Source organism: Mastacembelus armatus, chromosome 16, assembly GCF_900324485.2.
Source record: "Mastacembelus armatus chromosome 16, fMasArm1.2, whole genome shotgun sequence".
Taxonomy (NCBI): Eukaryota; Metazoa; Chordata; class Actinopteri; order Synbranchiformes; family Mastacembelidae; genus Mastacembelus; species Mastacembelus armatus.
This window is the reverse complement of record NC_046648.1, coordinates 5,386,486-5,411,109: the sequence shown is the minus strand read 5'-3', so window position 1 is coordinate 5,411,109 and position 24,624 is coordinate 5,386,486. Positions and strand designations below refer to the sequence as shown.

The window sequence follows — 24,624 nt, the reverse complement described above, 5'->3', positions numbered from 1 at the left end:
ATAAAAGAAAATGGAGGTGGAGTTAGTGAAGAAAAAACAAGGACAGGATATGGAGAATGCAGTGTTTTTATTGTGGACCCCCAGTGAGTCATTACTCTGTATCCAACAGTAAAAATCGGTAATGATCACACACTGATCTGGCCCAAGGATCCCTGTAAATATATTTCATGTGATTTGTGCTTTGACTTTGCATTTTGGCAGAAGCATTACTGCTGTCTCCAAATGAGCAGTTTCTAAGTCATTTCTGGAGTAATGGTCATGATGTTACTCAGTTGTCAATAATTTGTATACTACATAAATCCCCTTTTTTCTGTGTGTGTGTTACAGTGGAGTGGTCTGTGTTTGTTTTGAGAGTGCTGTCCGAACTCAGTCTTGTCCTGCTAGTCCATGATGGTGATGGTACTGATGAAGATGAAAAGACAGAGGAAGATGGAAGAGTAATAGAAGGAAGAGATGAAGGGAACTTTTCCAGTCAAATCTCAGCAGTTATTACTAAATCTCTGCTTCCCAGGTTGGTCTGCCTTGAAGGCGCAATCCCAATGTCTACACTCGACTGAGATATATTCCCACTGAATCTGTTGGGGCTTAGGGCTGTCCCACTGTCTAATATTTAGGTGCACAAGGGCTTTTGTGCAACCATTTTGAGCCCTTTATGCAGACTTATTTCTGCAGTAGCATTCATACCACTGTGACATAAAAGACAGGGTTCCTATGCAAAGCCCAGAAGCACAAAAAAAGGTAAATAATCAAACATGGGTGTTCAGCTTAGTTTGAGTGTGCTGGTATAATACATTAAAGCACATGGAATCTGAAGAATGGAAGCATATGCTCCATTACACACTTATTTAACAGTGAGTGAACTGATCATTTGACAATTGCCTCTTGTCTACTCAAGTAAATATGGCAGTCTGTTTTTTAAATGCCTTGTGAGGAAAGTGCAAAATGTAAAATAAGAAGTTCAAAACCCACAATAGTAAGAAATGTTTTGGTATTGCAACTCTAACATACTAACGCACATGCGGTCCTATTCCTATTTATATCATTTTGAGCCTTCGCTGCCTCTCTCAATCAAATACTAATCCAATGACGTAACTTAATACCTGTTAGGGTTCAGACCTTAGGGCGACATTGAAATTTGGCTACGGTGTCAGCCCTTCTGGTTTCTGCTTTTGATTTTTGATTCTGTAGGAACAACGAAAAGTTACAGGTTCTCTTGACTGTTTTATTAGTACCCAAAACTGTGGTACTATAGGATAGCCTACCACAAAACTACACATGAAACATGAAAACGTTTGAGCTTTGTCACAACAGAACTTAATGTCAGAGCCGTTTGTTTAAAGGAACAAAGATGGATTTCTTCAAATGAAAATAGGAATATCCATCCATTATAAATTCCTTGATGATCAAGTACACTTGTTACCTTAGAGGTTCACACAGAGGCAGAGGTGACAGTTTAGTTACAGTAAATGTAATTAATATAAGTAATTATTTACATTGAAATCCTGCATGCAGCTCTTCTTTAAAATAGAATACAGTATATAGTCTTTCATCTTTTGCTTCTGTAGGTCCATGTCACATCCCTAGTACCTGGCAGATAGAGCAAGCTGACAAGCATCTTATGTCTTTATGAGTGTTGCCATCCAATGATCTGTGGAGACCACAGACAGTCAATTTTGGTTTGGAGAAGTTTACATCATAAAGAGTACCAAGAATACAAAATAGATGTTGACATTACTGTTTTATCTTACTTGCCTTGACATCCTCAATTTGGGTCTATACTGCCTCTTCTTACAGCATTATTATATTCGTCCCAACACCTCTCCCTTGTGATTGTTTTATGAGGTACCCCTGTTCACTCAGTGTTAACTCCCTTTTTCCTCGCAATCACATCTGTTTATGTGCCTCTCAAAGGTTCTCCCTTACACGTCTTCCCACATTTCCTTTTCTCTTCTTCTCTTTCTTTAACCACCGTTCCCCCCTCTTCCACCCTGTCTCCAGAGTTGTTCCAGTTTACACTCTACTAATGATGAGAAAGATACATTAATTATTAACATTGTGAAAGCCAAATGATGTACTCATACATGTTTGTGTCTAGGTATGAGTCTCTTCTTCAAGCAGCAGAGCCTATCCCACTCTATGCACTCAAACTGCTGGTATCAGTGACTGAACACAGCACGCAGACCAGCAGGTATTGTACACACAGCCACATACAATCAAACACATGCATATAGAACAATGTTAAGGTATTTTAATACCTAAATGTGACATTAAAGTATCATTCTGAATGTTATAACATACAGTAATATACTAGATTTAGGTACATCCATTGATGTTGTTCTATGTGAGTAGCACAAACTGACAAAAAAAAAAAAGTATGTGGATGCTGGACAGTGTGTTCTTCTAGTCATGTATCCTTCTCTTAACATACACTATTCCTTCTTACAATAAGTTAAATTTTATGTGGACTTTGCATTAACTGGAGATACTCTTGACTACATTATTCTTGCTCTCTAGTCAAGACCAGGCTTTGGTAGCAATGAAGTGTTTTACAGTCATAGCAGGTACACACACAAATACACACAGGCACATTTTTAGGCTGTCCGTGTGTGTGATGTTTTAATGCCAAGGCCACTCATTTGCAGTTCAGCACTATGAATCAGTACTACACATTTTTATTCACAACCACGCGCACACAAACTAACACTCCTGCGTAAATGTGCGCACATACCCACACACATAAGCACTGGCAGTGATTTATTTACCCACTGCAGTGCATACAGATATACACAAATTATCATTTATTTATTGACATTGCTGATGCCCATTCTGTGCTAATGTCAGCATCAGCACCCTTTTCACCTATCATCAAGCCAATGTTTTCTACATTAGTAATCAGTTTAGTGGCAAGCATAAAATGCTGTATCAGCTGAGATGCGTAAAGGCTAAACATATTGTGGTGGTGTGTTTCTTGGCACACTAGCTGTTCCTGGAGAGCTTTGTGATGCATACTGTTTAAATATCTGAGTCAAAGACAAAATTATTACTATCATGAATGTTAGTGTCACTACTAAATCATGTTGGAAGTAATTCACCATTCAGGACTATAAAAAAAAAATCTCTTGAGGAAGCAGTCTTCTGACACAAAAATAAAAAGAGGTAATGATGTGTTGCTATTGAAGAGTTTCTGCTGATCCCATCTATAACCATGAGATGACTCACCTGTGTGTGTGCATGCGCTCGTTTGTGTATGTACTCATGTACAGTATGTGTGTTTGATAGATGTGATCTGACAACAGCTGTCAGTAAGTCTTGATTCTCTAGTTATCTGTCTTCTCTTAGCTGTTGACAGAGACAATAAGTGAGGGTGAAAAGAGAAGAGGCACAGAGAAAGAGAGAATGGGAAAAGCAAGGAATAGCTGGAGGGGTGGAGGGAAGGATAGGAGAGGGAAGTAAGAAATTTGGAGGGAGATTGAGAAAGATGGATGGGATGAAACTAATACTAGGAAGGAGGGGAAACACTAGCAAACGGAGGGGATGAGGGTAGAAGGGATTTAGTGCCAATGGGTGAGGTAAGAATAGATGTGCTTCACATCCTGAAGCAAAGGCCAGCATAAGTAGGAGAAAAAAAAGGGTGCAGTGTTTTTTTTTTGTTTTTTTTTAGCTGCATAGCCAAATGTCTTATGTAGCAGATAGTATTAATTAGAATTTATCCTGAAATGTTATAGGATATTAGGGCAAGCTACCTTTACATCACGTCATCTTACATTACATAGTAATTGTCTATATATTTTTGGATTCAGAGTCCTCATAGTCATGCAAATATCTATAATCAACTGTTCTGTCTCATTTATAGTTGCATGTCTCAACTTTAAGTATTAATTTGTAACAACTTTTATTGTTAATCTTCTGTTTTGTCCTTCCTTATTTTTACCTGCTTCCACCCACTTATTCTATCTTCTTCGATAATAACTTAATAAACCTCTTATCACTAATATCCCACTCTCCTTCCTCTTCTTCTCCAGCCATTCCTACCACCCTCCTAGAGTTCAGAGTTCACCCTTGTTGTTGATTATGTCCCTACTTCTCTTATCAGTAATATTACCCCCTCTTGTCTCTATTCTTCACTTCCTCCCTCTCCACATCTCCCTCTTTCCTTGCCACTAGAAGAGTGACGTGAACTTTTCAAATTGGTGTCAGCACTTTCTCTCTACATCTCTATTTTTCTCTTTTCTTCTGACACTATTAACAATATTTCACATTTTTTCTCTGTCTCCATCATTCTTTTTTTTTCACCATCTCTAATTTATTAACATTAGTCCACATTTCTCTCGTTTTCTGTGCCCTCTCTCCACAACTCTCTCTCCATCACTGCGGTTACACAATCAAAAATTAAATTGCCTGGGTCTTGGTTAGATAAGTGTGGCTATGAAGCCAGTGGTGCAGTAATTAGATGGTAAATTGGGGACATTAATGTTGGGAAAGCAGCCTGCTGTCTCTCTCTGCATTATCACAGCACACACACACCTTCAAACAACTACATTTACTATGACCTTTAGCCAAAGAACCTCATACTGTGCGGTTACATGTGAGTGTGTGCCAGTGTTGTTTAAATGCCCCTTATACATATATGGCAAATGTCTGTGCATCTGGCTTAGTCCATTCACACAGGCCATAATTATCAGCTGACTATAAGGTGGTATTTTTTTTAGGTGAGCTGTTATATTGTGTTCATAGTGTCTACTTTTCCTTTTATCATTTTATCATCAGCTTGATGTAGGATCAGCCTTGCATGACCATTACATCATCTTATTGCTATAGACACTTAAGCCAGAGAAAATGAAATGATTAGGTGTTCATAACATGTAACAACCTATTCTATTGGGCTATTCTCTGATTTAAATATATGGATGAAAAATATTTTAAAATATTCTTTAGATGATTCAAAAACTCATTACGGTGTGTAATTTATGAATAATCAGACTGTCCTCTAGGGAAGAACTTTCCAGTGTCTTGTGATATAGCTAATTTGACTAAAACGTCCAACTGCTAACAATGTCCTGAACTTTATCTTTTCTTATAAAATAACAAGGTCCATGTTGCCTTTTCAAAATCATCTAAGATTCAGTTTTACAAGTGCATGCGGTTTATCTGACTCCAGGAATATATGAGCAAAGCCAAAGGTTAATCTAGTTTAGTGATTGTCCACATTGTGATAGTTTCTCTATTCTCTATTGCAAAACTAATACTGATGATGTATGACTAATGCAGTAAGAGCTGTCTGATCTGTGTTTCTTCAATTACAGGCAGTCTGTTGTGTTCTGTTTGGTCGATGTCTGGTGTTGTGCACAGTGTCTATTGATGTATGGCCAATAGTTTAAAGGTGGTCCAGTTTGTCATGCTGTGCTGGCCTGGCCTGTCCTCTCATCTCTCAGCCTGTCACCTCCTTAATGCGAGGCCATCCATCACATCTACAAACACACACACACGCATTTACTCCTTCATAAAAGACCTAACATGAGGTCCTCAGCTAAATATAAAATACATCACTGATCAGTGTATTCATTCATCATAACAAATAAAAATCAGTTACCACAGAGATATAGTCAGTGTCCTCAGCTCTGTTTCTACAAGCTCCTTGTGCCTACAGACAGCAAGTCTTCTTAATATAGAGAAGAAGAAGCCAAAACATTACAATCACTGGCAGGTGAAGTGAATAACATTGGTTATCTCCTTTCAGTACCACATGTCTAGGAGTGGAATATATTAAGCATCAAATGATCAGCCAGTCCATTGACAAGTGCCAAACTGCAATGGCTAGACTACTAGATCAGTGCATCTGCAAAAATGGCAGGTCTTGTAAGATGTTCATCATATGCAATGATCACAACCTTCCAAAAGTGGTCCAAGGAAGGATAATTGGTAAACTGGCAACAGGGCACTGGGGATCCAAGCCTCAGTGATGTGTATGGGGAGCAGGAGGTACCCTGTATAATCCAGTTTTACAGAGGGGCTACTATAACTGTAAGCGCTATGGGAAGAAGGCCAGATCCGCTGCGAAATCTATACTTATGGTATACTTGTGGATGTTGCCTTCACATGTGCCATATACCTAAACATTATTGCAGACCGAGTCCACCTCTTCATGGCAGTGCTATTCTGGAGGATAAAGTGACTTGCAGACTTTTTAACACCCTTCGATGTCATTTTTTGCTGTGCACCATTATCAAAAGACGGCTTGGTGGGCAGCATTGTTGCCTCACAGCAAGAAGGTTCCTGCTTTGAAACCCAACAGGGGCCTATGTGGAGTTTGCATGTTCTCCCTGTGCTTGCGTGGGTTTTCCCCAGGTACTCTGGTTTCCTCCCACAGTCCAAAAACATGTATGTCAGGTTGACTCTAAATTGCCCATAGGAGTGAGTGTGTGTGTGTGAAGTTGTTTGTCTCTATGTGGCCCTGTGATGGACTGGTGACCTGTCCAGGGTGTGTACCCCTGCCTTTCACCCAAAGAGAGCTGGGATAGGCTCCAGGACATCCCTGTGATCCTGGTTAAGGAATAAGAAGGTAGAAATGGATGGATGGTACACCGTGGCTAAAGTTTAGACAATTAGGTGGATCACAATGCAAACATTGTGGATGAAAAACTCATTAGAGCGCATTAAATCAGCTTAGTGAAGTAAAGCTTCTATGAGAGGTCTGACACGTTCTAGAAAAGCTATAAATCACAGTTAGAATGAAAACAGGTTTTTAATGTAGTGGATGTTCCGTTCAACATATTAACACCTGTCTGACTTTGTTTATGTTGCAGTCTGAAAACTTTCTTGCCTTTTAATGTAAAGACACACACACACAAGGTACTTGAGGTTTGCATCTAAGCATGGCAACCACCCAAAAACTGTAATCAATAAGGAGACAGCATGTCATTTCTAAAATACACTCACATCTCTTCCTCTTTTTTTTTCTGTTCTACCTTTTCCCTGTTTTTTAAGTTTTTTTATTTTGCATTTATCCATGTTGCTCTTTTACTTCTGTCCTTCCATTGTTTGCCCAAGCTTCTTCCCCTTTTCTCGTGCTCCCCATGTTCCCCAAATGTAATCTCCTCTTGCCTATTTTTCTCGTCCTTCCTGCGCCTCTCCCACATCCTCTCACTTCATCTGCTCTCTTCTTGTCTCCTCTTTTTCTTCTCTCCCCTTACACCAATTCAACTGGTATGAGACAGGAGTCATTGTAGCGGAACGCAAACCTTAATGAAGATGAAACAGCCCAGTGTGTGAGCATGTGTCAACAGCACAGTGAATTGCAGCTAAATTAAATCAATTCCTCACTCCTTTTTCTACCTCTGCTCTAATATGTATTTTCTCTTTCCATTTCAGGTTGATCAAACACAGTAGGATCCTACCAATAGTTTTTCAGCTCATTATGGTAAGAAACCCATCTCAGTTAAGTATTGAATCAATTGGTTTTCATTCAGCCAATCAATACATGAATTTAGTCTGTCAGTGAATCAGTCACTGTTAAATAGTGTTACGGTTAGCAAATCAAAAAGTCCAATCTGTATTATTTCTTGTCGTTTCTGTGCTATTTCATTACCTCCTTCTCTCCTCTCTCACTTCCTCAGTCTAAACCTTGTAGATGTGTTTATGAAAATTAGTCTGAGTTGTGTTGACCTATTAGAGGGCTGGTGTAATTGACTGGCAGGTCAGCAGCAGAGAGAAAGGAGGGTTAATAGAGTGGGAATATGGACTCCACTGCTAAAATCACACACAAACCCGTACACACAAACACAGTCTGTTATCAGTGAAGCATAACAATGTTCCCAGTAAACAATTTAGTTTACCTGACCCTTTCTGCATAAGCACAGTCTACACCCACCAACAAACACAGCAAAATCTGTTTTCAGCAAAGCAGAACATTGCAACAAACAATTTCTGCTTTACACACACACACGACATTACGTTCACTTAATAGTCAGTGTTCTGCATGGCTACCCGTCCAGCCCCAACTAACTGATGCAGAATGTTAAAACGCTGTTATCCAACAGCCTGATTAACTCCTCTCCTGATTGTTTACTCCTGTCTGAACCAGTCATGTCAGGATCCATTAGTGTCATCTGTGTTGCTGATGTTTGGATTGATTTATGCTGCCTGACGCACTCTGATCTGGATTGATTATGCCTGTCACTGGTAATCACACCTGTCTTAGAGAGACTCACGTAATTGTATTTGTCTAGATGATGAAGTAGTTCTGCTTTGGACATAAAAGTACCTCAGGAAGCCAGCTACACTGATGTTCTTAACTGATTGGCTGCTGTGCCTGAGGAGGCAGAAGATTGTTCAGAGTGGGTTATATTCAAGTACTTTTGCAAATCTTGCCTTACATATACTGTACTGCAGGTATAGTGTATACCGCTAAGTTGGATGCTCTGTGAAGTATGAGCTGTATGATTAATTTTGCTTTTTGTCAGGTGTATGCTTTCACTGACATACATCATTGTCCTTTAATGGCTTATTAATCCATAAAGATCAAAATAAATTAGTTTTGTCGTTTGTTGCTACTGCCAGGTACGTTGTCCTAGGTGTGAATTGATGTCATTGTCTGCAGCCTCAGGCAACTGCACATGCTGAGTACCAGCCAGCCTTATCAGCCCATACACAGATCACACTGATGCGCTCAGACCCCGCAGGCAGAGCTGGTGTATCTCCGAGAGGATCAAATAGTGAAATGAGGGCAGGAGAGAGAAGGAGAAGTGAATATGGAAGAAGGACAGAAGTTTTTTTTTTTATGATGGGGAAAGAGAAGTAGATAGAAAAGGGTGGAAAAGCAAAGGGTTAGAATAGAGATTGTGAAGATATAGAAATGAGACAATTGCTGTTTGTTTCTCAATTTACTATCACAAAACAGAATACTACCATCCTGTAATACAAAGAATTAATTTGATCTTTTGCTCAACATTATGCCCCATTAACAGGTTTTATAGTAGTTATAATGTGAAATGAGAAACACTGCTAATCAATTTTTAAAATAATGTCTCTAAAATTATTTCAGCCGTAGAACAACTCTTAACAGGATGAATTCTACCACCACTGCAGCCTGAGCGGCCTCCCATCAGCTGCAACAGCACTATGTAACTTTCATGTTCGGGTAGGATCACTCAGCCCCGCCCATCTGCTGCCAGGGGAAGAGTTAGACCTGCTTTACGGCAGACGTCACGTTTTACTTGTGGCCTGAGTGGAGTTAGCCATCAGCTAACTATAAGATGAAACAATCTAACACAGAAAAAACCAACACTATGGCAGAGCCAGCAAAGAAACCAAAGGGGTTTGTTGGAGGAAGCGAAGGAAAGACAGACAGGGAGTGATCGGACATGAACACAAAATCAATAACAGATGAGCTTACACTCTGGATTCGCCAGTTCCATCAGCTTAGTCAACAAAGTCACGTGTATTGCGCTGCCCACTGGGACGCTTATACAGTCACAGTATTTACGACACCGGTAACAGACAATTGGGCTTCTCAACCAGATGGGGGAAACCATGAGTAAAATTTACTCAGTGTTGCTTTAATAGTTATAATAATATAATTGATTTTGTGTACCGTTTGCTGTTTCTTGCTGGCAGCCTGTTTGAAAACTGGACACTAGGGCTCACTGGTTTGAGTTTCCAGGAACAGCACAAGATTAAAGGCCTAAAACACTAAACCACTGAATGTATGGATGGAAGGCCACTATCTTACCTGATGCTATGTCTCTTTCTTTTTCTAGTCTAACAGTAGTAATGTCGCCAGTGGGATGGTCCAGAATGCAGTAGCCTTGTTATGTAACCTTAGTGGAGACACAGTCTTGGACCTGGAACCATTACATCAACAAGGTAAAGAATGTCTCTATACAGTTCTGCATATATGCAGCTCGAAAAGACATATTTTTCTTAGTTTTAAAATAATCCTTCCATTCTTCACTACTTTCCTTGTTTTTACTCTTTTTTTTTTTTTTTTTTAACAATGGTATTACCATAAATGAGCGAGTTAAGTGGGTCCTAGAGACCTGTCACTAACCCTACTGCACAGTGTGCATGTTTCTACTCCTCTAGCATTAGGTATTGTCATGTTATTTGTTGACATCTTGTTTTCCCCAGCCTGCTGTCCTGCTGCAGCATAATGCTTCTTCAGGTCAACAACCTTGGTTGTGTGTGGATGTAAGACTGAGGCAGTGTTTTTTGCTCTACAGCTACAGTGAAACTCACTAATATTAGTTGATTGCAAGTGATTGTAGTGGATCCAGAAGGGAGAGTCAAATTTATCTTGTGTGTCCTCTTGGAATGCAGGATGTTTTTCAGTATCTTCAGACAATATTTTGTGTGTATTTTAGCATTGAAGCAAATTTTGGGATTAGGGCTTTTAACTGAAGGCACAGGACTCATAGGGATGTAGGGATGCAGCTTAAATCTACCATTAGAGAATGAGAGCAGTATTAAAGTGCAAACACTGCTGTCCATGTGTGTATTTGTGTGACACAGATCAACATTGTAATTGCCACTGAGTCAATGAAAACTAGCTCAGTGACACTTGCCTACTCAAAATTCTGTTTTGGTCTGTGTTCATTTCTCTCTTTCTCTCTGTCCCTTTCACTCATACATTTTGGTTTCATTCAGTCCATCTTTTCCTCTGCACCCATTCTCCCCCACATCCCCACCACAAAACCACCATTACTATCGACCAATCCTCTCCCTTGATTTCCATTGGGTCAGCAGTGCAGCAGATCAGTAGTCAGAATCATTATCATCCAATCAGTGGTCCTCTCAACAAGAAACTGTCAAGCCAGCAATAATATTGGCCAGGCAATTAACACTATCTCCCCCTCCTCTCTTCCTCTCCTGTTCTCTCTTTCCCCATCTTTACCCTGTCCCTTATCCTCTATTTTAGGTTCTTCTTCCTCTTCTCTCCTTTCTCCTCTCTTTTTCTTGCGGTTGATACCAGATCATTGTGGTTATGGCAAGAAAGAAGGGAGCGTGAGAGAAGAGGAGAAGGGAGGAAGCGTGTATAATTGGCTTTTTAAGGTGTGACAGAGAGAGGAGGGGAAGATTGGTGTGTGTGTGTGTATTTGTGTGTGTGTGTTGGGAGGCAATGAAATAGACAGTGAAGAAGAGCAAAATAAGGAGGTGTTTTTTGTGCTTGTGTGAATGTATTTGTGCTTATGCTTCTGTGAGTGTGTGACAGAGAGGTGTGTGTGTGTGTGTGTGTGTATGTTGTGTGTGTGTGTGTGTGTGTGTGTGTGTGGCAGGTGGTGGATGCAGGAGCACCCAGTATGTGTGTATATATGTGAGGGCGTAAGAGAGAGAGGAGATGAGGTTTATAATTGGGCAGATTTGCCTCTGACTGAGATAATACCCCCTGGGGAATGAAGACAGAGGGAGCAAAGAGAAAGAGAGATAGGGAGGAAGAACCGAATAGCAGGGAAAAAAAAGCATTTGCAAAAGAGAGGAGAGAGGGAAAAGATGATAGAGCAGGAAAGAAAAATAATAATGTGGAAAAAAAGGTAGCAAAGAGGTGACAGATGAAGAATGGGATACAGAGAGAGAGAGAGAGTATGGTGCTTTTGGACAAGGAAACATGAAGTAGGAGATGATAGAGAGAAAATTGGAGGTTGGAGTGGAGTGACAGTTTGATAGAGGGAGAATCAGGGAGAGGTTGGAGGTGAAGAACAAGTTAATGAGGCAGTCAGAGTTTCTTCCTAAACAATTATCCTGTTATTTTATAGCATTCTGTTTTTAATTTGTTAACATGTACTAAAACGTAGAAAGTTTAGGTTGTAACCTGTGATTACTGGATCTGAAGCCTAGAACTTCTCTACTAAAGCTCAATTCAGAAGGGATTAACATTACATTAGCATTAGGTGGGATAAAATACTCCCTGTTGTCCCTGGTAATTTAACTCCCCATTTTAGTCTTCATTACGTTATAGGATACGGTATGTAATAGATACAGACATTGAGCAGGACAAAGGTAAAAGGCAAATCTAAAAGTGTCCCTGGGGAGATGTAGGGGGCATTGCTCTAAAGGAGAAGTAAGTTCCAGGTGGACCACCAGTTTACTGATAAGCTGTAGTTAGCTGTAGTATTGCTGGGAGGGGGTGGAAAGTTCCCCACATATACTGGATTAAATTTACTGACAAGTGCAGGCAATAGTAAACCTAGCAAAGAATTACACCATCACTACACTATATATAACAAGGAAATAGGCACATCTATATAAAGGGGTAAAAACATCACCTTAATCCCAATGTGTACACATCACCATCGTCCTTCCATCCATCCATCTTCTTCCGCTTATCAGGGGCCGGGTCGCGGGGGCAGTAGCCGAATCAGGGATACCCAGACTTCCTTCTCCCTGGACACTTCCTCCAGCTCTTCTGGGGGGACACCGAGGCGTTCCAAGGCCAGGGGGAGACATAATCCCTCCAGCGTGTCCTGGGTATCCCCGGGGTCTCCTCCCAGTGGGACATGCCCGGAACACCTCCCCAGGGAGGCGCCCAGGAGGCATCCGAAACAGATGCCCCAGCCACCTCAACTGACTCCTCTCGATGTGGAGGAGCAGTGGCTCTACTCCGAGCTCCTCCCGGGTGACCGAGCTCCTCACCCTATCACTAAGGGAGCGCCCGGCCACCCTGCGGAGGAAGCTCATTTCAGCCGCTTGTGTCCGCGATCTCGTTCTTTCGGTCATGACCCAAAGCTCATGACCATATGTGAGAGTAGGAACGTAGATTGACTGGTAAATCGAGAGCTTCGCCTTCCGGCTCAGCTCCTTCTTCACCACAACGGACCGGTACACTGAGCGACCATCGTCCTTAACAAATGCATTTGGACTACCTTGAGTTTGGTGTTAGGCTGTCTGTCCTTTAAAGAATCCTTCAAGCTGTCTGTGTATCTTCAGGATCCTTGAATACCTACTACTGTCTGGATTTGATCCAACACTACTCCTTATTTTTCTTGACCTTCTGTAAGAAGCTCAGAAGATCTTGGTTTAGTGGCAGTGTTTTTTCATTTCTCTTGAACTTGCAGTTATATTTTGCAAATTTGTTGACGTTTTCTCCCTAATGGTATGAAAAAAAGTCTAATGGTTTTTCCACACCACGTCCATATGTGTCCAATCAATAAGAATGCCTCTGGCATCATTTATACCACAAAGATCTGCTTTCCATATTAATGTTTCATATTAGCAAGTACCTCAGAGGTCACTGGACTGACGGTTTTACATAATGTCAATCAATATGACACTCTTGACAGTGAATGTATGTTTTGCAGTGTGTCTTGAGTTTATACTGTTCACACTATAAATTCACTGATGCCGGTGCAGCTTGCATTGTGTTTTGTGTTAGTTCTGTGTAAATAAGCAACCATAACCTCTCAGATATCGAAATTCATGACAGTATTTGTATAGTATCGGGATCTTTGTATAGGCGGTATCTTTCCCTAATCCTAAACCTGACCACAGTCTTGATTAGGAAACAGGAAACTTCTTTGGAACAGTTCATATGGGACATTTTGGCAAGAACTGTAATAAGTGACCCACTTTGATGTTTTGGTAAGAGGTCTACTTTATGTTTCTTTACCTGCAACACAAGCGTTGCAGGTTTTTGAGTGACTGAATAATTTTCCTATATGGTAATGAAATGATATCAGTTAAAGATCGATATTTGCAGACTGAAATTTTATCCATAAATCACATATCAGTTTAGTAGAGGTTTTCCTGTCCCAAAAAAACATTCCTACTCTGCTTAGACAATAATGCTCTGAGTCATTCATCCTTTTCATTCTGAGCAGAACTTATTTCTCAGTTGTTTATAAATAGAAAATATTGCAGAGCTATGTAGAATGTCTATTTTTAACTTAAAGTCCAAACTCCAAAGTAGGACAGAGGTTTTCACTCACTATTTGTTTCTACACTCAATATAAGCAACATGTCATGTGTCAATAAAGTCATAGAAGAATGTGTTTATTAGTGGAAGCATAAAAACCTACACCTTGACCTATAGCAGCAGGATTTTTCAGCATCAAAAAAAATTGAGTGCTTAAAGGGGAATCTCATTTTCTAACTGTCCATATGATCAGCAGTTAAAAGCACACTATCCTGATATAGGACTGCATTGTCAAATCACATTATGGGCAGGAGTGGACTTTGTTGCACTGAGGAGTCCAAAGTAGAGCAGTCTGTTTACTGAATTATAAGTAACAGCACATCTCAGTGACAGGAGGCTAGTCTCATAGCTTTCTAATGTCTGCAGTGTTGCAGTTTCACTCAAAAATAAACACATCTACGTTCTAAATAAAGATCTGTTGGAATAGAAAATAACCTAGCTGTATTTCCCTTGTGAACACAGTGATTTAATTTAATTGTGAAGTTTTTAGTGTGAAGAAATGGAAATGAAGTAAAACTTTGGACTTTATGATAGTCTAAGTACTGGCACAGTCTACATTTTCTGGAATGCATGTTATGTCATGCTTGTCAGGGGAGAATCTATCCACTCATCACACCTAAGGGGCAATAGCTCCACAGACATATCTTATAAATGCACAGCATCTTTGGTATATTAAATTGAATGAGCAAAGGAACATGGATTTGTACTTTGGTAAGTGGTATTTATTCTTGGCTTACCAAGGATTAGCAGGTTTACAACATGTTCTGTATTGGACAGTTTTTCAGGGAGAGGGATAGGAATTGAAGAATGTATTTTTAGTTGAGCATGTACATTTTGTTATTGCTGCCATGTTACTGTTGTGTGAAATCAGGTATGTTGATGCCTGATCTAATTATCATAAAAATTTCATTCAAACCTATGTAGCACAGGTTCCTTAAAAATTAACGTCAAATTCAGCTGTTTCTTCCTGCTGGACAAACTGGTGACAATGAAATACTGACTTAAGACAGAGAGGGTCTCTCATCTTGCACAGGAGCTCTCAATCCACTGAGGAGAAGAACCAGAGCTTGCAGTTACAGACCTTTACATGGGCCCAAGTATACTGTTGTTCTTTACACTTCAGACATGCATCTACTACAGTAGAGATAGAGCGAGCTGTGTTGGTTGATTGAAATGTAACCACTGATTGGTTTCTTTGATCTAAGGGATTAATTTATATTTAATTATAAAATGAGCTTGTTAGCAAAGGTGATTGTGTTTTACATTTCATGATAGCCATTGAGAGATAGGTAGCCTGAGTTCTTTTTCCCTGATGGAGCGACTATTTTGTAAATATAATTATGCGGTTAGGCTGGACTTGTTATGTTTTTGTGCCATGTGTAATGTATTTGGTTATGTAGACTGCATAATGTGAAATGACCAGGCATAAACAAGTTTGTTTAGGTCCTAGTTCAGCCACCACCTTCTAATGAAGACCTAATTTTCTATTTTACAGGCCTAATAGAGGTGGTGGTAAATACCCTATCAGATGCTGCAGTGGCCTACTGGGATGGAGAAGGGAATGCTGGGAGGAAAATAAGCCATCTTGTGTTACAAGCTCTTCTGGAACTGCTTCACAACATACTAAAACAGACATCAGTGGTTGTCCGCTCTGTGCTTCAGGTATGAGCATTCAAACACAATGAGAACATGAAACTTTACTACTCTCTCTCCGAAACAGTCACTAAGAAGCCTATGTGCAAAGAAAAGAACAGATCAGAAATGCACTGAAAAACTAACTTCCATTGCCATCTTTCAGTACTTTATTAGCACTGAATTTCAACGTATGCCAAGCTAAATGCAGACCTCCTCCCCTTTTTCATTGTCTTTAGGATTTCACAGATGAAAACCCACTGATTGCACATAAATGACCAGATTGCAACAGTCTTTGCAAAGAAATCTACAGTGGTTTCTGCTGTGTTTTATAATGTTTTAGGTGACTGTTAGTTACGTGTCGTTTTGCTGTATCATGGTCCATGTAGTCTGATACATTCCCCACTATTTACCAATTTCAGCTCTGCTAGGCACAGAATCACAAAGTCATCTCCCTCAAAATGTTGTCCTTGTATCATGTTCCTGAAGGCATGTGTGCATGAGTGTGTGCCTGTAAGTATGTGTGTGTCTATTGATGTGTGCAGTGGAAGATAGTGGGTTTAAGCAACTGCAATATTGAAGTTCTGGACTTCTGGAGAAAGTGTATGTGGTCCTGAGTCACTGGGACACACACACATACCCTCTCATACTCACAGGCATACGCAGAGGGGCCTGTCTGGCTATGTCCCTGCGGCCTCATTATCACCATTGGCTTTGTCCTCAGCTTGCCTCCATACACTCACATATACTCACACGCACACCAGCCCCCATCTCCCCATAGTGTGCACCCCAGCCCAACACATACATATTAATGCCTGGACAGGGGTGGGGGGACTAAAGGGGAGGGAGTGTGAAAGACTGGGTGGAAGAGAGAAGACAGAAGAGAGATAGAAAGAGAGACAGAGCAGGGAAAGGGAGCAAGCTGAATGTGCAGCAGAAATCAATTCTCAGAGAAATGCAAAGCTCATTAAAAAGAAAACTTGTGCCCAAACCAAATTCATTTGGGTAATAAGGTCTGATAAGGAGAGAGGCTGTGGTTGGACCACTCTCCCCAAACTATTACTCTGTTGGTCAAGAGAGAGGGAGAGTGAGTCAGAGATTATACATACTTCAGAAAAAAAGAGAAAGGGTGCATAGCAGAAAAAGAAGAGAGAGAGAGAATTAGTACCAGTGTTAATCATATTACTACACCATTAATTGGCCCAAAGTTCCATGATGGGGATGAGGGGGAAGGGTTATAATACCACAATGTATGCAGGAAAACAATTTTCTCCCCTAGTTTATCTACCAGTGTGTCTTCTTCAGTCTGTCAGAATCTCTCTTGGCAGGTCTCTGGATCCATCATTATTGACTGTCAAATCTCTATAAATGATTTAACGTGTGTGTGTGTGTGTGTGTGTGTGTGTGCGCGCACGTGCGTGCGTGCGTGTGTGCACGTACATGTACGCGCGCGCGTGTGTGTGTGTGTGTGTGCGTGTGCGTGTGTGCTCGTGTGTATGTACACGCACCTAGTGCCAGAGGCTATCTTGTCCAGCAGTAGAGACGGAGGCAGCAGAGAAGCTGCTCCTGGCCAACCGACCCCTGAGCCAACTCAGCATACACCTCATTCAAATGGTGAGACCAACACTAAAAGTGCCTGTATGTGTGTGTGATTAAAAACCTTGCATGTATAGATAAATATTTTTGGTTGTAGCTTCTGCATGAATGTTTGTGTACTCTAATATAGTGACACAAACTCTTTTTGTTTATGTGAAGAAGTATGTGTGCATGTGTTTGTAAGGAGGAGAGAGGGAGGGAGAAAGACTGACATGCTGCATTAAATCAATGGCTTAGATTGAAAGTCACATCTTATGAAGCACTTTTCACCATTTGCTGATGTCCAGCACAGCCAGTTCCACTGTACACCTGTGTGAGTCACCTTAGAGCTTTTATAAAATAATATAAAATTTTTTTTTATATTTCATTTTATATATTATATTATTATATTGCTCGAATTAGTTTGAGCTGCTTATGACACAATGGTTTGATCTTCAGCATGTGCCCTGTCTCATTCCTGTATGTACAGACTGTTACATAAGATTACATTAAGATTACATTAAGGTTATTTAAAAGCTCTATGTCCCTTGTACAAACTGTTCAACATCAAAGATTATCCTGTACTAAAGTAATTATTTTACAGTTATTACAAATATTAAACCTAAAAAGCTACAGAAAATGGCTCTTATCAGATAAGAGTGGATACAGTCTTGGCCTTGTGCTGACAAAAATGTGGAAATGTTATCAGACTTTAACATCCACACTTCCTGCCACTATACTCACTGCCAAGAATTAAATAGTCACTTAAAGTCAGCTATTAAAGAATGATGTGGTGAAAAATACCTCCCTGTCTGTACTCAAAATGTGATTATGATTGAAATACTATAATTTTAGAGCTCAAATCAAATTTAATGTCATGATTGTTTTTGTTGCTTGACTAACTTTTTCACACTAAAAAATATTTGTAAATCTTTTTTAAAAAAAGACAAAGTGATACATAACAGGAGGTCAGAAGTTGCAGAAGAGATGAACAGTGGAAGACAGTTCAAATATAGGTGAGAGGATGAAAAGATGGCAGGCAGGGAAAAAGGAGAGGAAACAAAGATAGATGGAAGAATCTGTGCAAAAACAGGGAGGTGAGAGAGGTGCTGTGGGGGATCTTGGAAAGTCGAGGATGTAAAGGAGGGTGGGAGGAGGAGAAGAGGGGGTCTCAAGGGACGTAACAGTGTTTTTTACTTATACTTGACAGTGAGTGTTGTGTGGGCATCTGTGTGTATGTGTCACTGGCTGTGAAAGGGTTAAGGCAGCAGCTGAAACACCTCCGGCCTCTGTACAGCCCCTTTGCCCCATGGGAGATAAGTGGGACAGAGAGAGCAGCAGTGATACGATCCCTGAATTTAATATCATTAAAACTGCAAAACTTGCTTGTGTTAAAAGCATGTACTTCTAACAAGTAGTGCTTGATGCATGGTAAAGTATTATGATTTACTCAGTGCAATAAATTTTTGATAAACTATAGTTGAGTTATAGATAGTAACTGGGTACAGATGAACATAGAGCCTTGAACATTTTTTCATACTGCAACATTTAACTGCTATATCTAGCTCCAAATAAATTCTTATATACAATAAATAACTTCTGGCAATGTTCATATGAAATTTTCTCTAAATTATAATAGCACCACATATACAATACATTTTGCACAGTCTTTAATTATTAGCTAACTTTGATTAAAGAAAACATCTTGAATGTGTACTTTAATATGCACACTTGTGTGTAAAAATACAAGTTCATTTCAGACTTCTTTTTCAAAGCGTAGTCCTCTTTGTATAGACGTGTTTTAATGTCTGTTTTTGCTCGGGTTTCCTGTGTCTCTGTTGTTTGTGTTTGTGATTCTTTCCTCGCTGGCCCAATTAATTGTAGCATGACTGTTGCTTTTAATTTTTCCTGTTTAATATTTGAAATGAAATGTATTTATGACATGTATTTTGTAAAACCAGAAACGGAGAATGCAGTCAATCATTTTATTTGATATAAAACATTTGAATCAGACAGTGTGTTGTTGTTCTATTTATTATCTGATTTTCATTCTTTCTAGCTGTCCACTGAAAACCAGGAGGTTTGGGAGGAGTCTATTCAGTGCCTGTCCCTACTGGTCCAGTTGTATGGTGGAGAGGGTCATGACTGCCTGTCACCTTCCTGCTTGCAAAGCTTTATACACGTGCTGCACACACACATGCACACTGAGGCCGCCCGAATACAACGCACAACACTTAGGATCATCAAACGACTGGTAAGTGCAGTGTAATAGGCATGCTGACACACACAGACCAACGTCTATGCACATCCATAGTAGCTTTCTCACACACACACACACACATACATTAACATTGCTTGTATGCCATGTGATCAGATGTTTCTGCTCCATCCTTGTCCCTTGGTCACATCGCAGCAGTGAAACATGTTTGAATATGTTCTATGAGTCAAACATCTTGTCCCAATGCTTTTGTTTCTTTGTTTAGGGGGTTGAAATATTAACTGCCAACACTGAAGAATCAAAATATTGAAATAATGAAAACAGACTCGCACACAGAGGCAGCTCTGCTGTGCTGCTGGTCTGGAAATAGTGTCGTTTCATCAGACCTAGACTGACAGAAGAAGCAAGACAGAAAGGAAGAAAAAATGTTGGTTTGTATCTGTCTGTCACTAGTGTCTGTCCAATTTTGCCTGATAGGTAAAATGATTTCTAGTGCAGGACAAAGGCAGCTGACTTCTAGAGTATACTGCAGTAAAGCAGGGTGTGATTTAGTGAGACTTCTGTTCCCCAAACAATAAATAACATGATCCTGAGTGCTTGCTCATAAGGGAATTGTTGGGTTTTTAGTTTTAGTTTTTGTAAAGTGCCTTGAGATGATTTGTATTGTGATTTGGCGCTATACAAATAAAATTGAATTGAATTGAATTGAATCCCAGTCTAGTTTTAGCTGTTGCTAACAAAGAGCAATAAAATAATGAATAATTAAGTAATTCAGCTAGAATTTGAATTGAGGTGTGCTTAATTTGCCTGTGAACTTCGATCAGCAGGGTTGCTCTTTAGTTTGAATCACAAAGCACCTCCAAAATCAAAATGAAATTTCTGTAGAATGTTGATCAGAGACTTATAGCGCATTAGACAGTATGGTCTTACAACAGAGTTGGTTCACATTCTGTAGCCTAGTGTTCCTTGGAAATCAATTCATATGTGGAGATAGTGCAGTATCACTTTTGCACCTAATGCCAACACTCGTAGTATGCTGTTTATATTCCAAGGTGAGTATTTACTTTGTCAAAAAAAATTATTTGCATCATTTTTCAGGCCAAAATTAATGTTCATTTTTTCCAGTCATGATGGTGACATTTCTAAGCTTAAATAAGTAGTTTGAATTGCCTAAATTTGCTTATGTTAAAAACATTGGTAGTGTATGTGTAAAAATGTAGGCAATTTATATAATACAGGGCTTTGCCAATTCACACAAAATCTACTTGAACTAGTAACATGAGTAAACATGACCATCTTTGAAAAATTGGCTGCCAATACTCACTGCCAAGGTTTAATGCAGACTCCTAATGTTTTGGCTTGGCCGCATGGACATGAGATAGTTTCTGGGTATGGGCATACAAGGTCAGCTGTCACCCTGAGATCATATAATCTCACTGAAGGCTGCACCTGGAAGCTACCTTATATTTGTAGTTCTTTGTGTGGGAGTGTGAATGTTTACATGTGTATGTATTTTTGGTAACTCTCACTAATTAGTTCCAGCCACCTGAACCACCCACACAAACTTTGTCATGCACCACCTCACTGACTTACATCTCTCTTTTTCTGTCTATCATAACAAATTAGTTTTCTTGTGCAAATTCTCTCATTACCTGCCGTTCTAACTACAGCTACAGTAATGTTGAGATGGGCATTCTGTATCCTGCTCACCACACTGAGCAACACACACTGAAAACTCTGTGTGTGTGTGTGCGTGTGTGCGTGCTTTAGCCAGTTCCTCATAGCTGGTGGAGGAGTCACTGAGTAGCTAAGTGCTAGCAGCAGAACTAATTTCAGAAAAATATCCGTCTACCTGTCTGCACATTTAGTCATTCTACTTATTGCCTGATTCAAATGTTTTACTCTCCTTCATGGTACCATTGAAATGCTGTTTTTCCATCTTCCTGAATCTCATTTTCTATCAGCTGGCTAGTTGACAGAGAGCAATCAAAGGATGTAAAAGACATTCATTATCCGCAACATGCTTTTTCACACATGATGTCAACGAAATACAATGACTCACATATTCTCTCTCAAACACACCTACACACACTGAGACAAGTGCCTGCCCTTCAACAAAGGCTTTTTAATTATCTTTCATTGATTTCAGGGCTCTGTTAATCTCAATCAAAGATCCCGCTAATAGCTTGGAAACTGCAAGGGAAGGTGGGAGGGAGAATGATTCAAGCCTGATTTAGAGAAAATTTCATCTGGTCTTTTTTAAGTCACAACTTTGAAAGGCTTGAAGGGGAATACAAATTAAATGAAAAAGAAATTCAGAAGTTGTTAGAGAAAGGAGTATATATTATTTCTTTTAACACATTTTTATTTGTCAGTCTTTTTTTTTTTTTTCTTGCAACACAGTAGTGCTCAATGATTGGTTCTTTATATATGTATGTGTATGTATATATATATCCTGTATATGTTTCCTCAAACCCATTTCACATATTAGACAAGTGAATGTATTTATATAGCACTTTTATTAACAGTTAATTTTTTACAAATGTGCTTTACATTCAGCTGGATTTTTTTTTTTAAATTGGGGACAATACCTACTTAATCTAATATCAAAATGTTTCAGGATTTTGGACCCACAATGGTAAATGCTCAATCACCTTTTGATTTTAACTGGTGTGTTAAATGGAAAACTGTAACTGGTCTCCAGACCTGAGAGATCTAGAGGTGGAATAGGGGATGAGGAGTCCAGAGATATAACTTGGTGACAAACATGTAGTATTTTTCAAACTAGGTAAAAGAATCTAAAATTCTCTGCTTCACTTGTAACCAGTGAAGAGAGACCGCTACAAGATCTGTCTTGTTGCTGCTGAATTTTGAATCAGCTACAGGCAAAATGAGGCTGAATGATTCCCACATAGAATAAGCTGCAATAGTAGAGGCAAGAGAAAATAAAAGCATGTAATCCTAATCATAGGAATGGTTTTATTTCTCCAAGTAATCTCTCTTAAATAAGAGAGTTCTGACAGCAGAGTTGAAGTGTTTATTAATTATAGAGTCAGAATCAAGAATAACTTACAGGCAGACAGAAGGTACTTTATGCACTATGGATCAGAGGGTTTCAGCGGAAGGTACAACTGGGTTTTGTAACATAATGTTTTTTAAGAAAACATGTTATTTTTAAAAATTAGACCACAAAGAAACATATATAAAGAAAATAACATAAGGCTAAATATGGAGCCTTGTGAAGTGGTTACAGAAGAATAGGACATGTTATCAGTTGTAACATTGGCTGAGCTGTCCTGGAGGTATAAATCAAAACACTGTAGGACCTGTCCCTGAATTCCAGCACCATACAATGGTTCAAAAGAATGCAGTGATTGACTCTGTTGAGGCATTAAAATAGTGTGAAATCTGGATCTATGAGGCAGGACAGATTGCTGTGGCTGATGTTCTCCTTTCACTTGTTAATCTCACACTTTTGTCTAGAAGCTTTCTCCTCTCTCATCTCCAGAGACTGAGATATCTGCAGTCTCCTACATAAATGTCAAAGCACAATGTGTCCAATTATTGTAACCTTTATGTCCAATTATTGTGACCTGACAAGTTTCAGCTGAAACTCACGATTTGTTTGTCAATGAGTCAGTCTTTGAGTCAGTGGTGTAAATGATACTCAGATCCTTCACATAACGCTAGGTCAAAGTATCAATACCAAGCTGAAAATACTCTACAAGCAGAAGTCCTGCATTCAAGTCCTAATGTAAAAGTGTGAATGTTAAGGCAATTATATATGACTAGGTGTCATGGATTTAAACATATTCATAGAAATGTCCGTGTCCAACATGCTTTTAGTTTCATCAAAACATTTTCTCCACTGGTCCCTCCCTGTGTGTCGCAAAAAAAAAAAAAAGTGCAGTTTGGGTATTTGTGATCAGGTAGTGTTACCACATTTTTCAAAAGAGGTGAAGAAATAAGAAAAGCTCGGTTTTGGGCTTGGTGCATTGCACTGTAATTAAACATAATTGTGTGGCTTGAGGAACAGTGATTATTTATCAAATGAAATAGACTTATTAAAAATGGCTGCACAGGACATGAAACTGGCTTCAGTCTGTGTTAGAACAATGACCTTTGGTAAATACAGACTCGAACAGCACTGGGTTTCAGTAACTTCTTTTTTAGTATAATCCATTAAAACAAATAGTGATAGGCATTTTCTCTCTCTCACACACTCACATATACACATTGTCTTATTCATGAATGATGTACTTTATTTTACTCTGGCAAATGTCCTAAAATGGCTTTCTCTGCTGTCATGTACATTGTCACTTGTTTGAACCTAATATCTATTATGACAGGGCTGTGCTGACTTTCTGAGAAGCAACATAGATAATGTGACAGTCTGGTTCTGTCTGTCCTCTCCTGTCTGTCTGTCTTTGTCTATGTGCCTCTCATTTGGCTCTGAGTTCAGTATTGTAGAGTCAGGGTGTTGGTCAGGTAGAGGTGGACGGAGGACAGGGTTGTTGGGATAATAAGTAGGTGTGTGTGTGTTTATTGGTTGGCTGCCAGGCACACACAAATGTCACCTCACCTGAAGAAGAATGTGTGCGTGTGTGCGCGCGCTTGTGTGCGTGCGTTTGTGTCTGTGTTTGTGTTTGTTTATGAAAAAAACTAAGCGAATGAGGGGGAGCATCTTTGTCTCCTCCTAACCCCGTTGCCTAGCAACAACCATGCTGTGTCGCCTCAGAGACAGAGGTGATGATGTCACCAGAGATCAGAGAGAACACGATCACCAAACACACAGATACACATTCACTCAGACACTTGCACGCATCCATATAAATATTCACTAGTACAAACACACTTTGAATAGCACTTAAAGAAACATAGGCAAACATAGTTTGTATTATTTACAGAACAAATTGTAATATTGTTAAACTCACTGCAACATTGAATCAGACCTTATCTTAGCAGTTTAAAGATTACAATTGCCACCTTCTAAATTGAGGACCATCCTAAATGTTCACACACACAACCAGGTGTTCACTGAATGAAGTATTGTAAGTAAGTACTGGGTGGGTGAGGAGCCCAGACATCAGGGGGAAACATGTTAGGGCAAGAATAAAAACAAAAGGGTGACTAAAAGAACAAACGAATGTCGTAGGTGGAAATTCAAAGAAGAAAGAGGAGAATACTCTAGCTGACAGGGGCAGACGGTGGTGTGTGAGTTCAGCAGAAGAATCGGAATGAATTTGTGAATCGACACAATTATCACAACTATTAAAAAGCGATCAAGAGGGTTAAG

General features: G+C 39.6%; 1 protein-coding gene across 6 annotated transcripts in view; it reads left to right on the top strand.

The window, feature by feature from the left end:
• The window catches only part of ulk4 (unc-51 like kinase 4), a 72,452-nt gene that overhangs the window by 41,599 nt on the left and 6,229 nt on the right, over nucleotides 1-24,624 (top strand). For 5 of the 6 annotated variants that reach the window (XM_026293512.1, XM_026293511.1, XM_026293508.1 and 2 more), the window contains 7 exons: nucleotides 328-511; nucleotides 2,096-2,188; nucleotides 7,369-7,417; nucleotides 9,756-9,861; nucleotides 15,399-15,565; nucleotides 17,048-17,149; nucleotides 19,170-19,364. In XM_026293512.1, coding sequence (XP_026149297.1) covers nucleotides 328-511; nucleotides 2,096-2,188; nucleotides 7,369-7,417; nucleotides 9,756-9,861; nucleotides 15,399-15,565; nucleotides 17,048-17,149; nucleotides 19,170-19,364 — 896 coding nt within the window. Of the gene's footprint in view, nucleotides 1-327; nucleotides 512-2,095; nucleotides 2,189-7,368; nucleotides 7,418-9,755; nucleotides 9,862-15,398; nucleotides 15,566-17,047; nucleotides 17,150-19,169; nucleotides 19,365-19,593; nucleotides 19,760-24,624 lie in introns of all 6 variants that reach the window. The other variant, XM_026293513.1, reaches the window with a different exon arrangement.